The 14,860-nt window shown below is 39.4% G+C and overlaps 1 protein-coding gene and 1 long non-coding RNA gene across 2 annotated transcripts in view; one reads left to right on the forward strand and one right to left on the reverse strand.

Moving 5' to 3' along the window:
• Window positions 1-464: 464 nt before the first annotated feature.
• On the forward strand, window positions 465-1,980 carry LOC102410374 (60S ribosomal protein L35a-like). Its single transcript, XM_044948706.1, has 2 exons — window positions 465-555; window positions 1,643-1,980. The coding sequence occupies exons 1-2, from the start codon at window positions 465-467 to the stop codon at window positions 1,978-1,980; spliced, it is 429 nt and encodes a 142-aa protein (XP_044804641.1).
• An 11,760-nt stretch (window positions 1,981-13,740) lies between these two features.
• The window catches only part of LOC123335026, a 287,463-nt gene continuing 286,343 nt past the window's right edge, over window positions 13,741-14,860 (reverse strand). Inside the window, exon 3 of the long non-coding RNA XR_006553259.2 lies at window positions 13,741-14,059. This is a non-coding gene — a long non-coding RNA (uncharacterized LOC123335026). The remainder of the gene's footprint in view (window positions 14,060-14,860) is intronic.

Consider the following 14,860-nt stretch of genomic DNA (forward strand, 5'->3'; position numbering starts at 1 on the left):
CAATTGACAAATTCAATACCCATTCATGATATAAACTTTTAACAAATTAGGCATGGAAGGAACATACTGCCACACAATAAAGGTGATATAAAACAAGCTCTTGACTTACATCATACTCAATGGTTGAAAGCTTTTCCTCTAAGATCACAACCAAGACAATGGTGCCCACTCTCAACACTCCTATTCAAATAGCAGTCAGGCAAAAGAAATAAATAAAAGGTATCAGAATTTAGAAGACAAAAGTAAAATTTTCTCTGTTTGCAGATGACATGATTTTATATACAGAAAAATGTAAAGACTCAACCAAAAAACATTCAATCTAATCAACAATTTCAGTATAGTTGTAGGATACAAAAACCAATACACAAAAATCAGTAGCATTTCTATATAATAAGTTTTCTGAGAAAAAAATCAAGAAATCAATCTCATTTACAATAGCATCAAAAACAATATAATGCATAGGAATGACTTTAACCCAAGAGGTGAAAGATCTCCACTCTGAAATTTATGGGACATTTGTGAAAAAAATCAAAAAAGACACAAATAAATGGAAAGGTATCCCATCTTTCTGACATGGAAGAATTAATATGGTTAAAATGTCAATACTACCAAAAGCCATCTATAGAGTCAATGCAACCCCTTTCAAGATCCTAATGGCATATTTTAATAGAAGTAGGGAAAAAACAGTGCTAAAAGGTACATATAGAGAACTACAAAAGATTCTGAATAGCCAAAAAAATCCTGAGAGAGAAAACAAATCAGGAGGTATCACACTTACTGATTTCAAGCTCTCCTGCAAAGTTATTGTCATCAAAACATAAAAACAAACTGGCATAAAAGCAGACAAATAAACCAATGGAATAGAACTGAGGGCCCAGAAATAAACCTAAGCACATACAATCAACTAGCATTTGACAAGGGAGCCAAGAAGAAGAAAATGTCTTTAATATCATTAAATTTCTTCATTTAATGAAGAAAAGACAGTCTCTTCTGTAAATTGTGCTGTGATAATTGGATACTTGCATGTAAAATAATGAAATTGGACCCCTAACTTACACTACTCAGAAATATTACCTAATTCAAAATGAATTAAAGACTTAAATGTTAGAACTAAAACCAGGAAAACCCTAGCAGGAAAGATAAGAATAAAGCTCCTTGCAAATAAAACCCCCTGAGTTGGACCTTGGTGATAATTTTGTGGATATGACACCTAAAGCACAAGTGAAAAAAAGTAAACAAGTTGAACTACATCAAACCACGAATCTCCTGTACAGAAAAAGAAATCAACAAAGTGAAAAGATACCTACAGAATGGTAAAAAACTATTTGCGAACCATATATCTGATAATAGGTTTATATCCAATATATATATAAAATCAAATAAGTCAATTAAAAAAATGGACAAAGGACCTAATAGACATTTTTTCCAAAGAATATATACAAAAAGCAAACAGATACATGAAAATATGCTCAATATCACCAGTCATTAGAGAGATGCAAATCAAAACCACAATGAGATAACATCTCATAGAATTGCAATAGAATTGCCATTATCAAAACGACAAGAGGCTCTTTCAGCCATCGTGGACCCTGTGAAGGCCTGCTGGGAACAGGACCTCTAAAATGACAAATATGTCTGGAAGGCTGTGGGCTGTGGTCCAAGGCCATTTTTGCTGGCTATAAGTGGGGTCTACGGAACCAGAAGGAACACAATGGTCTGCTGAAAATTGAAGGTGTATATATTCGAGATGAAACTGAATTCTGTCTAGGCAAGAGATGTGTTTCTGTGTACAAAGCAAAGACCAACACGGTAACTCCTGGTGGAAAAACTAACAAAACCAGAGTAATCTGGGGAAAGATAACTCGAGCTCATGGAAACAGTGGCATGGTTAATGCCAAATTCCAAAGCAACCTTCCTGCTAAGGTCCAACCTTCCATTGGACCCAGAATCCATGTGGTACTGTATCCTTTGAGGATTTAAACTTATTGAAAAAAAAATAAAAGTGTGGATTTGTTTAAAGAGAAAAAAAAAGCTACTAGAGACAACAAATGCTGGCATGGATGTGGATTGTATACTGCTAGTGGGATTATAAACTGGAACAGCCACTATGGAAAACAGTATGAGAATCCTTAAAAAGTTAAAAACAGAACTAATATGTGTATATGCTCAGTCACTTAGTCACATCCAACACTTTGCAACCTGTGGACTGCAGCCCGCCAGATTCCTCTGCCCATGGAATTTTCCAGGGAAGAATACTGGAATAGGGTTCCATTTTCTACTCCAGGGAATTTTTCCAACCCAGGGATCAAATCTCCATCTCCTGAGTCTCCTGCATTGGCAGGCAGATTCTTTACCACTTGGCGCCACTGGAACTAACATACAATCTAGCAATTCCCCTTCAGGGAAATATCCAAAGGAAATAAAAACACTAACTTAAAAAGATACCTGCAGCTCCATGTTCACAGCAGCCTTATTTATAATAGCCAAGATAGGAAGACAACCTGTGTCCTGTAATGGATGAATGGATAAAGAAGTTGTGATACACACACGCACACTGGAATATTATTTAGCCAAACTGTTCTACATAACACAATGTCTATCTAGATTTCTCTCCACCTTGTAAACAAAGACATTTTGTTGACATCTGAAAAATGTCTAGGCTCTCACTATCCATCTTAAGTAGAATTCCAGAATTGATGGTAATTCCTCAAATGGAGGGCTTCCCTTGTGGCTCTGCTAGTAGAGACTCCGCCTGCAATGTGGGAGATCTGGGTTTGATCTCTGGTTTGGGAAGTTAGCCTGGAGAAGGGAAAGGCTACCCACTCCGGTATTCTGGCCTAGAGAATTCCGTGGACTATAGTCCATGGGGTTGCAAAGAGTCAGACACGACTGAGCAAATTTCACTTTCCTCAACTGGAATTTGACATATTTTCTGAACAATTAAACACTTGGTAAATGTGACCTCTCTACCCTACTATCTACTGCAAAATGAAGTAACATTTTCTGTACCTGCATTGCACTGTTTATTAATATTCAACTTGTGATGAAATATGACTTATTTTCCTGCCTTAGACATACTTTGAGCCTATATATCAGTCTCTACATTTCTAAGAAGGTTACCCTGACTAGTTTTGATTTCTTCTGACCCTTTACCACTGGAATCAAATATCACATCATAAAGTGATATTTGAAAAAGAACCTCTCTACACATCACCAAAGCCTGTTTTAAAAAAGGCAGCAGAATATATGTGACAAATTTCACCTGAATAGTCCAAACAGCAGGTGTCTTAGTGTCTGTCATTTTTGTCATGAGCTCTAAGTTGTATAGGTGGAGCCTTTTCTCCAAGTCACTTTCTCTTAGGCAGCTGTGTCTTTTCTGTCTCCAACAATCTCTATCTGGCAGTAGCACCATCTTTATTTAGTGCATCCAGTGTACTATAAGAGATGATGCTTCATGGAGTTACGAGTTCCTCATTATTGGAAGTAGGTAAAAAAAAGCAAATTGTCTCTGCTTGAGGATGTTACAAAATTCAGACTAACAGCAACTGCAAGGCTGTAAATTACTAGATAACCCTGCTGCTGCTGCTGCTGCTAAGTTGTTTCAGTCATGTCCGACTCTGTGCGACCCCAGAGACGGCAGCCCACCAGGCTCCCCCATCCCTGGGATTCTCCAGGCAAGAACACTGGAGTGGGTTGCCATTTCCTTCTCCAACGCATGAAAGTGAAAAGTGAAAGTGAAGTCGCTCAGTCGTGTCTGACCCTCAGCAACCCCATGGACTGCAGCCTACCAGGCTCCTGCATCCATGGGATTTTCCAGGCAAGAGTACTGGAGTGGGGTGCCATTGCCTTCTCCGTAGATAACCCTAAGTATCCTTATAATTCTTACATTCTACTAATTCCATGATTCTTGCTGTTTCTTGCCACGTGGGCTTGCAGTTACCTGCTTCTTTTACTTGACACTTGGAGCATATCTCCATGAAAACCACTATTCCAGTTATCTATTACAAATCACCTCAAAGTGCAATGACAGAAAGCAACAATCATTTTATCATGTTCATGGATCCTGTTAGGTTAGGATTTGGGGCATGGAACAATAGGGCTGCCTTGTCTCTACTCCGAATGTCTGAGCCTCTGTTTGGAAGACATGTGTGGCTGGGGTGACACAAATGTCTGGATATGACTTAAACCACTGGGGGCTGGAATCATCTAGAAGTTTTCTCACTCACAATACATTTGACACCTGCACTGGGATGATGCGGAAGCTAATTTCAGCTGAAAGTGTTGACTGGGGCATCAGGAGGCTGCTCCATGGGACTCAGGCTTCTTCACAGTACAGCAGCTTAAGAATAATCAAAATTCTTACACGGTGGCTTAAGATTCCAAGGCAAACATTCCAAGAGCAAGGAGGAAACTTCATTGTATTTTATTTATTGTATTTTATTTATTTATTCATTGTATTTTATGACCTAGCCTCAGAAATCATCTAGCATCACTTTTTATAGGTTCAATCTGTCAAAGACCTTCCCAGATTTAAGAAGTGGGAAAGATGTCAAAAAATACACAGATGCATTTTAAAGTTGCCACATTCTTTATTGCATTTATTTTAAAATTTCAGATAACACTAATCAAGTTTCTTATCTTCTTCTTCTTCTACACATCCAACTCTAATTGAAGGTTCGTACCTGTGTAGCTTACAGACAGACTTTGGGGCTTCTAAGCACAACAGGGAAGAAATGAGTGAACCAAAGTGTCCAGTGGACAAAAGAGATTTTTTTTCTGGAGCCAAGAAGACATACACATTTGGATTCAAATGAAGACTGATATTCTAGACACCTGCTGCTTCCTTTATAGACCCTAGGAGATCCAAGATTAAGCTCTGCAGCCCTCCAAACCCTGGAAGAAAACACCTTGCTCAGACTCAATTTATTGGACTCTGACCTTTCATCCACTGAAATTTGTATGTGTTCCACAGCCTCTCAATGTTCTGTTTTGGCTAATTGGTTACCTCGACATGTCTCATCCTCGCCTGGGGACTATAAACATGCCTGAGCCTGGTAGAAGAGGTGCAGAGAAAGAGATGACTATGCTTCCCACAGAGACCCATCAGGTTCAACTTCTGAGCAAAAAAGCAAAGGAAGGAAAGCTATCTCAGCAAGAGAATTGAAATGCTACAGGAAGCAATCCCCTCTTGGCTGAGTGTGGTACCATTCTCTGTACCAACCACCACTTAATTATTCCTCACTGAAGATCAGCAAAGACTGATGTGAATTAAAATCATAAATCAGCCCAGTGTTTCTGTGGGAAGGGTATGAAACTAGGTGTGGTGACTAAGATGTGCAACATTATAAAAAATGAAGATTTTGGTCAAGTCATGGAACTTCTCTATGTTTATCTCAGGATACCAGCATTCTGGGTTTGGAGATGTTGACCTTTCAGTTCAGACACCAAACTTTTGAAATTGAAGGTGGACTATATGTCAGCATCTCTATCTTCTATAGTAGACCCTGTGCAAGTGAAAGAAATAAGAATGCTATATGGTATTGATCAGTCTTTATAATGATAGTTAATGCTAGTTAACAAGTTAACTGAGCACTTAACATGCAAGTGCCAAATTGTTTAACATGTGTCACCTGATTTCACCTTTGTAATAATCCCATTTTACACATACAGAAACTAAGACCCACAAGGGTGAAGTAAACTACCCAAAATTACATTGTTTGGAAGAGATGGAGCCAGAATTTGAGCTAAAACAGTCTACATCTAGATCTAGGATTTTAACCACCAGGAAATACTGCCTCTGCTGAGGAGTTTATGTGAGACCCCCCTCCTAGGTACTTCCTGGGCAATCAAGAAGGGCTGGAAAAAGTGATCCCTGACCTGATTCTTCAGGGTAAGGAGAAACTAGCTAGGCTCAGCAAGGGTAAAGGGTTTTACAGGGGGATCACTGCTGGTACAAGGGTCAGCAAGAGCCTGAAGGCTGTTGAGAGTTAGGATATGCGCACATGATCAGTCACTCACTTATGTCTGACTCTTTGTGACCCCATGGACTGTAGCCTGCCAGGCTCCTCTGTCCATGGGATTTCCAAGCAAGAATACTGGAGCAGATTGTTATTTCCTCTTCCAGGGGATCTTCCCAATCCAGCCATTGAACACACATCTCTTGTGTCTCCTGCATTGGCAGGTGAATTCTTTAACTTCGAAGCCACCTGGGAAGCCCCAAGAGCCAGGATAAAAGCTCCTTAAAGTCAGGAATCAATCATGTTTTCTTCATCACCATGGAAGCCTTTGGTGCCTGGCATGTCCTAGCTCATAATAGTCATGAGAAAAATCAAAGGAGTACAGGAGTCACAAGCATGGACCCGGGAGTCAGACTGTAGGTGTTGCGCTATGTGACTTCAAATGTGGCTGCACCTCTGTAAACTTTGGCTTTTCTATGTGTAAAAAATGAGAGCTGGTAATAGAATCAGCCTCCTAGAGTTGTTGTGAGGGAGGATCCAATGAGGTCATGTAGGTAAAATACGTACATAGTCTAGTACCAGCCATAGAGTCAGAGATCATTTAAAAAGGTATTAATAGTTGTTTATCATTAGGTCCTTAACAAGGGAATGAACAATTGATGTGGGCATGATTAATAGAGGGCATGAGTTATTAGAAGGATTCCAGTATGAATCTAGAGGGTGAGAGGCAGGGGTACAAGGGAAAGCTGAGATCAAATTGGACATCCCCACTTTCCCTGCTGTATAATCATAAGGGATTTGATTTAGGTCATACCTTAATGACCTATTGGTTTTCCCTACTGTCTTCAGTTTAAGTCTAAATGAAACCCCTTATGATTATACAGTAGAAGTGAAAACAGGTTCAAGGGATTAAGAGTGCCTGAAGAACTATGGATGGAGGATTTTGACATTGTACAGGAGGTGGTAATCAAAACCATTCCCAAGAAAAAGAAATGCAAGAAGGCTAAATGGCTGCCTGAGCAGGCCTTACAAATAGCTGAGAAAAGAAGAGAAGCCGAAGGCAAAGGAGAAAAGGAAAGATATACCCAACTGAATTCAGGGTTCCAAAGGAGAGCTAAGAAAGGCTTCCTAAGTGAACAATGCAAAGAAATGGAGGAAAACAATAGAATGGGAAAGACTAGAGATCTCTTCAAGAAAATTAGAGATACCAGGTGAACATTTCATTCAAAGGTGGGCACAATAATGGACAGATGTTTTCATTCCAATCCCAAAGAAAGGCAATGCCAAAGAATGTTCATATTATGGCACAATTGCACTCATTTCACATGCTAGTTAAGTAGTGCTCAAAATCCTCCAAGCCAGGCTTCAACAGTACATGAACTGAGAACTTCCAGATGTTCATGCTGGATTTAGGCAGAAGAACCAGAGATCAAACTGCCAACACCTGGTAGATCACAGAAAAACCAAGAGAATTCCAGAAAAGCATTTACTTCTCCTTCATTGACTAAGCTAAAGCCTTAGACTGTGTGGGTCACAGCAAACTGTGGAAAATTCTTAAACAAATGGGAATGCCAGACTACCTTACCTGCCTCTGAGAAACCTGTGTGCAGGTCAAGAAACAACAGTTATAACTGGACATGGAACAATGGACTGGTTCAAAATTGGGAAAAGAATTTGTCAAGGCTGTATATGGTTACTCTGTTTGTTTAGCTTATATACAGAATACATCATCTGAAATACCAGGCTGGATGAAGCACAAGCTGGAAGCAAGATTGCTGGGAGAAATATCAATAACCTCAAATATGCAGAAGACAACACCCTAACGGCAGAAACCAAAGAGGAACAAAAGAGCCTCTTGATGAAGGTGAAAGAGGACAGTGAGAAAGCTGGCTTAAAACTCAACATTCTAAAAACGAAGATCATCATCTTCATCACCAGTTGCGTCATTTCATGGCAAATAGATGGAGAAACAATGGAGACAGTGACAGGCTATTTTCTTGGGCTCCAAAATCACAGCAGAAGGTGACTGTAGCCATGAAATTAAAAGATGCTTTCTCCTTGGAAGAAAAGCTATGACCAATCTAGATAACATATTAAAAAGCAGAGACATTACTTTGCCAACAAAGGTCCATATCGTCAAACTATGGTTTTTCCAGTAGTCATGTATGGATGCAAGAGTTGGACTATAAAAAAGAAGGCTGAATGCCCAAGATTGGATACTTTTGAGTTATGATTTGGAGAAGATTCTTTAGAGTCCTTTGGACTGCAAGGATATCAAACCAGTCAATCTGAAAGGAAACCAATCCTGAATACTCGTTAGAAGGACTGATGCTGAAGCTGAAGCTCCAATACTTTGGCCACCCAATGCAAATAGCCAACTCATTAGAAAAGACCCTGATGCTGGGAAAGATTGAAGGCAGGAGGAGAAGGGGATGACAGAGGATGAGCTGGTTGGATGGTATCACTGACTCAATAGACATGAGTTTGAACAAGCTCCAGGAGATGGTGAAAGACAGGGCAGCCTGGTGTGCTGCAGTCCATGGGGTCACAAAGTCAGACATGACTGATCAGTTGACTACAACAAACCTTTTCTGCTGTGTTTTCCTAATATTTTGTGATCTTAATGGTGATGGTGATGAGGAGGAAAAGAGAGGTACCACCTTGTACTTACACTGCAATTGGTATTTCACTATGTACTTCCACAGTCATTATTTTATCCAATATTCCAAACAAAATATGTGACAAATATGAAGTGTGTATCGTGTTCCCATTTTGCATATATCTACAGAGGCCCAGAGAGTATAAGTAGCTGTCAAAAGTCAACAGGGCTGATAATAGAAAAACAAAGCCCAATTATTCTGACTCCTGACTCTTTATCCCTCCAAATGAATAACAGAGCTAATGCAGATATTCTCAGGAAATGTCTGTAACAATAGAGAATCTGTTGGACGTGCTAACTGGCTATTTACCAAACCTTGTTTCTTTTTCTCCTGGAACATGCCTTTACATTTTCTTTACTACATTCATTACATTTCTACAAGTATCTTAAAGTATGTGTTTTTGTCAGAATTACTGAAAATTTTCTGTATTTTAGTGTATTATTTTGATAATAATATTCTTCCCTTTAAAACCCAACCAAACTATCTCAAACACTAAGGCAATATTTTTTTTTTTAATTTATTTTATTTTTAAACTTTACATAACTGTATTAGATTTGCCAAATATCAAAATGAATCCGCCACAGGTTTACATGTGTTCCCCATCCTGAACTTTTTAACTAAAAAATACCAGCCTGATCTTTTCAAAGAAAAAAATTATTAAAAGTCCTTTGGCTAGACAAATAGAAACCACCTCTTCCTGTTCAGCTCTGGTGAACATAAATGTACTTCGTATGTATATTTACCACATCACTCCATTACCTTGCAGTTAAGTGTGACCACATAACTAATCTCTAGTCAACGGATCATGTGCAGAAACAATTTGAGGCCTGATCCATGAGATCTTTCCTTCCCCTTGAGCAGCAGCATTAGAATTTGAAGACAGCATGTCTACAAAACGGGAGGAGCTTGGATTCCTAAATCTTAGCTTTAGATGAATTTGCCAACTGCTCTGGAACACCTATTTTGGAAATTACACGAGCAAGAAATACATTCCTATTATGCTGTGTTACTGAGGCTAATCTCTTTCAGCAGCTAGCATTACCTTAACTAATAAAGTCATGGAAAAAGATATAAATATTACAAACCCAGATACTCACTAAGACCATCTGCAGAATTCCCAGGATCTATACTTCCATGAGGGTTTCGTGCAGTGGCTCAGCAGTAAAGAATCTGCCTGCAATGCAGGAGATGCAGGTTCAATCCCTGTGTTGAGATCTCCTGGAAAAGGACATGACAACCCCCACCAGTATTCTTGTATGGAAAAATCCTATGAACAGAGGAGCCTGGAGGACTATAGTCCATGGGGTCACAGAGAGTCCAACATGTCTGAAGCAACTGAGCACGCACACACACTCACATACTTCCATGAACATGTGCTTCTTTTATTAGAATTACGTTATGTCCCATCTTGAAAGCAGGTGGTAATAGATAAGAATTGCAAGAATGTAAATTCATTTTTATATTATTTTTAATTTATTTCTTATTTTGGCTGCATTGGGTCTTAGTTGCTGTGCATGAGCCTTCTTTAGTTGCCCTGAATGAGGGCTACTCTTTAATTGTGGTGCCCAAGCTTCTCATTGAGGTGGCTTCTCTTTTTGTACAGCATGGGCTCTAGGCACACTGGTTTAGTAGTCATAGCACATAGGCTCAGTTGCCCCATAGCATGTGGGATCCTCCTGGACCAGGGATCAAACTCGTGTTCCCTGCATTAGCAGGTGGATTCTGAACCACTCTACAACCAGCGAAGTCCCTGTAAACTCATTTTGGTCAGGAGACCTAACTACCTTTGTGTCCTCAGCAACTCTCAAAATACCAGGAACAGAGTAGGTGTTCAATAAAGGACTACAGAAGTAACTGTCTTTACAACCATCATCCAAAGAGAAAACAGTTGAATGGGATTTGAATAATTAGGTTTTCCAAAAGGTAAAGAGAAATTTCCTTTGGGAGACACTGTAAGAAGCAGGATATATGCCACAACTTGGTAACAAAGTGCTAAGAGATTGTTCACATATCCATTTATTTCTTCAAAGCTATTTATCAAGTACCTGTTATATGGTCTGGCAGTATTCCAGGGGATAGGGTATAACAAAAATAAAGAAGATCTCTGTGTTCGTGACTCTTACATTTAAAAGAAAGCAGAATATGTCACCCTAGAATATGCCTCTTTAGCCATTAAAGAGGAAATCACATGTTCAAGATGGTGTCACTTCTGCTAAAGCCCATTATACCAAACCTAGATTTAACGTCTGACCCAATGGCTGTTTCAATCCTCGAAAAAAAAAAAAAAAATGTAATCTTAATCTGACAGCTTGGAATTTTCCAGTCAGCACCAATGAGGTGATCTGTCACTTGAGCCCTCTTCACCACCACTTCCAACCCCCAATCAAAGAAAGAAGAGGTAATCTGAACATAGACCTTGCCCTTACTCCCCAAAGAGATAACAGATAACTGGGCCTGAAACAATACTTTCTTTTCATTTGCTAATAACTTCCTTTCCCCACCCTCCTCCTGCCTATAAAACTCTCCCACTGTATACAACCCCTTTGAGGGCTCTTCCGTTTACTAGATAGGGTGCTGCCTGATTCAGAAATCATTGAAGAAAGATAATTAGGTCTTCACATTTACTCAATTGAATTTTGTTTTTTTTTAATAGTGATAAAGATTGTTTTGAGGTGATTAGTTTTGAGAAACTGCCTACATAAGAGAAGCTCTGCAAACAGAGAAGTTACACTCCAGGAAGAATAACTTACATTTATAAAAGAAATCTCCATTTGTAAGGTATTTCTCTCTGTACCAGGATGAGAAGAATGAATAAATCACAGGCAAATATCAACGGAGAAGGCACTGACTTAATTTGTTATTCAACAAATCTAACGCTTATTTACTGTGCCTTTTCTGGTTATCCCTGTCAAATGGCTTTTCCAATCCTCAACATCTTTTTTTTTTTTTTTTTTTTAATCTTTAGCTAATGATGGTATTTAGGTGACTTGGGCCACCTCTGGGAGTTACTCAGTTTGGAGGGCACCTACCATGCATACATGAAGCACACGTGTTAATACACTTGCTTTTGTTTTTCTTCTGTTAGTCTTTTATTACTAACAGAATTATTGTGAGGATCCAGCCAAGAACTCAGAAGGATAGAGGTACAATTATTTTTTCTCCCTTACATATTTTACTGCATTTCTACACATATACTGAAACACTTGCATACAAACCTGGGTCAGTTTGAGCTAGGTACTCAGTCATCTGGGTACATCTTATAACAATGAGTATGTGAGGTTAGCAATGATATGATGAGAGACACACTATGATAATAGTCCATTTTCTTAAAGCAAAGAACATCTGCTCCAAAATTGCAAAGAAAGGAAATTTGAGAACAAATTAACGAGATCCACACTTAAGAAGTTGAACCATGCAGGACAAAAAGGTAACCACACCAAAAGTAGATAGTCAAGATAATGTTCTGTGGCTGGTCATTTAGTTGATGAAAGTATCAATCCATTCTGTTTCTAAGCTCTTGTTTCATAAGAGTTAATCATATAATTTGGCTCCAGGAACACCAGCAATGGCAGATGTGCTGTCCAACTGACCAGGTTAAGAAAAATAAAGGCAGATGGTTTTAGATTAAAGTCTGGATGGTGATGCTGCCATTAGAGAATCGACATTCTGTCACCAGGCCAAGGTTCTTCTGTTCTATTTACTTCACTCTCTAAATTATCTGCCACCTGGTGGTCCAGGGAATCATTTGGAAGTTTAATCATAGGCAGTTGATAAAATCTCTCTAATTTGAATTCAATGATCCAGGCAAGAAATATTTATTGAGTGCCTACTGTGTGTAAAATAAGACTCTAGGTGCTGGGGAACACAACTTCCAAGATGGTAAGCAAAGAGTGAAAGCAAATAGGATGACTTTAAATTCTATTAAGAGCTATTGAGAACATAAAGTACAATAATGGAGGCATTAGTGTTCAGAGAAGGCTTCTTGGAAGAAGTGACATGAGTTGAGATAGAAAAGATGACATATTTGTTTTCTACTGCCACATAACAAGTTGCCACAAATTTACTATCTCGGAGTTTCTGTGAGTCAGGAGTCCAAGAATGCATTAGCTAGATACTTTGCTCAGGGTCTTACAAGCCAAAATCAAGGTGCTGGCTGGGATTGTGATCTCATCTGAGGCTTGGGGTTCCCTTTCAGGTTCAGTCCTCAGCAGGATTTATTTCCTTTCCGCATGACTACGGTCCCTTTTTTTCTGCTGGCTGTTGTCTGGGGACCACTGTCAGCCCTGAGACACTGCCCTCTGGTCCTTGCTGTGCAACCTCCTCCTCTTACAACATACCTTCTAATACGCCAAAAAGAAAGCATCTCTCTGATACTTCACCCTCTGTTAAAGGGCTCACTTGATTAAGTCAGTCCCACCCATGAGTCTCCCTTTTGATTAACACAAAGTTCACTAATAACCTCATCACAGGAGTGATATAACATATTCATTGGTTCCATTCATAGTCAAGAGGAGGGAAATGAATACTAGAGGGAATCTTGGGGACCCTCTAAAAAGTCTACCTACCAAAGATGAAGACCAGTTATCCAAAAGGAGAAAGCCTTTCCAGGCAGGGTCATCAGAAAGAGCAAAAAAGAAATTTGATATTTTCAGGAAAGGGAATGAAAGTTAGTCTATTGAAGCATCATGGATGAGGCAAAGGGCAGAAGAAAGTAAGGAGGCACCCCCAGGAATCATCTGAATTAAAACATGGGGCATTAGTAGCCATGTTAAGTTTGGATTTCATTTTATGTATAAGTAGAAGTTGACTACGGAGAAGGCAATGGCAACCCACTCCAGTACTCTTGCCTGGAAAATCCCATGGACGGAGGAGCCTGGTAGGCTGCAGTCTGTGGGGTTGCTAAGAGTTGGACAAGACTGAGCGACTTCACTTTCACTTTTCACTTTCATACATTGGAGAAGGAAATGGCAACCCACTCCAGTGTTCTTGCCTGGAGAATCCCAGGGACAGTGGAGCCTGATGGGCTGCCGTCTATGGGGTCGCACAGATTCAGACACAACTGAAGTGACTTAGCAGCAGCAGAAGTTGACTAATATTATCTGAGCCTAACCCGTCCTCTTGCCTCTAGCATGATATCAGCCTCATTAGTAGCATAAAGAATAATGGAGCCAATGTCAAGAGAAATGGGAAGTTTTTACTTGTTGAAACTACCTCTCACTTGAGGAATCAGGGCCTGTGCTGAAGGTTCTTTACAGGTCTGAAGTTCATTTTTTTTTTTTTTCTAGGTACTATTAAAGAGACCATTCAGGTAAATGCAAAAATAATATAAATGTAATCATCTTCTAGTGCTGGCTGACTTAATTAGAAAGGAATCTGGTCTCCTGCTTCTTCCAGGCATCTTCCAATGCCCATGAATGCACCCTTGGGTCACCTTCATAAATTCTGTAAAGAACAACAAAAATATTTTAAAAATAAAAGCATTTCTAAGAGCAGTATACAATTTGCCCTTTGGTCAGGCTAGAATTCATAATTAGTGTTTTTGAAATTTCCACCAGTGCAGATTTTCTAAGCTAATACTGAGGCAAAAATTTATTGCTTAGAAATGCCAGCTCATCACAGTCACTTTTTTCCTTTGCCTTCCTAATCTGAGGCTGACAGGGAGATCCAAGTCGGAATTAAACAACCTATAGAAATGTCACATGTCCTAACTGATCTAGGAGTCAGAGGTGTAACTGCTTTCTTAGTTTCTTCGATTGAAGTACTAGCAGGATTTACTTGCATCTTCCCTTTGAGACTCTGACTAGTAGAGGAAAAAAATTATTAGGAAATGACAGAACTTAGATTCCTAAACTTGAAGACCCAAAAAAGATTGTTGGATAATTCTCATTTCTTTCTTTAAGTGCCTTGCTTAGTTGCTCAGTCATTTAGTCATGTCCAACTCTTTGTGACCCCATGGACTGCAGCCTGCCAGGCTCCTCTATCTATGGGATTTTCCAGGGAAGAATACTAGAGTAGGTTGTCATTTCCTACTCCAGGGGATCTTGCTGACTCAGGGTCTGAACCCAAGTCTCCTGCATTGCAGGCAGATTCTTTACCACTGAGCCACTGGGGAAGTTTATAAGTGCTTATTCACTGGTATAACTTTCCAAATGTCATGTGGACCAGGATTTGGACTAAGGCAATATAAGATTCTTTTTTCTCAACATCCCTTCTTGTTTCCATCACTGAAGCCTCATATTATAA

The sequence above is a fragment of the Bubalus bubalis genome, chromosome 9, assembly GCF_019923935.1.
Source record: "Bubalus bubalis isolate 160015118507 breed Murrah chromosome 9, NDDB_SH_1, whole genome shotgun sequence".
In the NCBI taxonomy this organism is placed as follows: domain Eukaryota; kingdom Metazoa; phylum Chordata; class Mammalia; order Artiodactyla; family Bovidae; genus Bubalus; species Bubalus bubalis.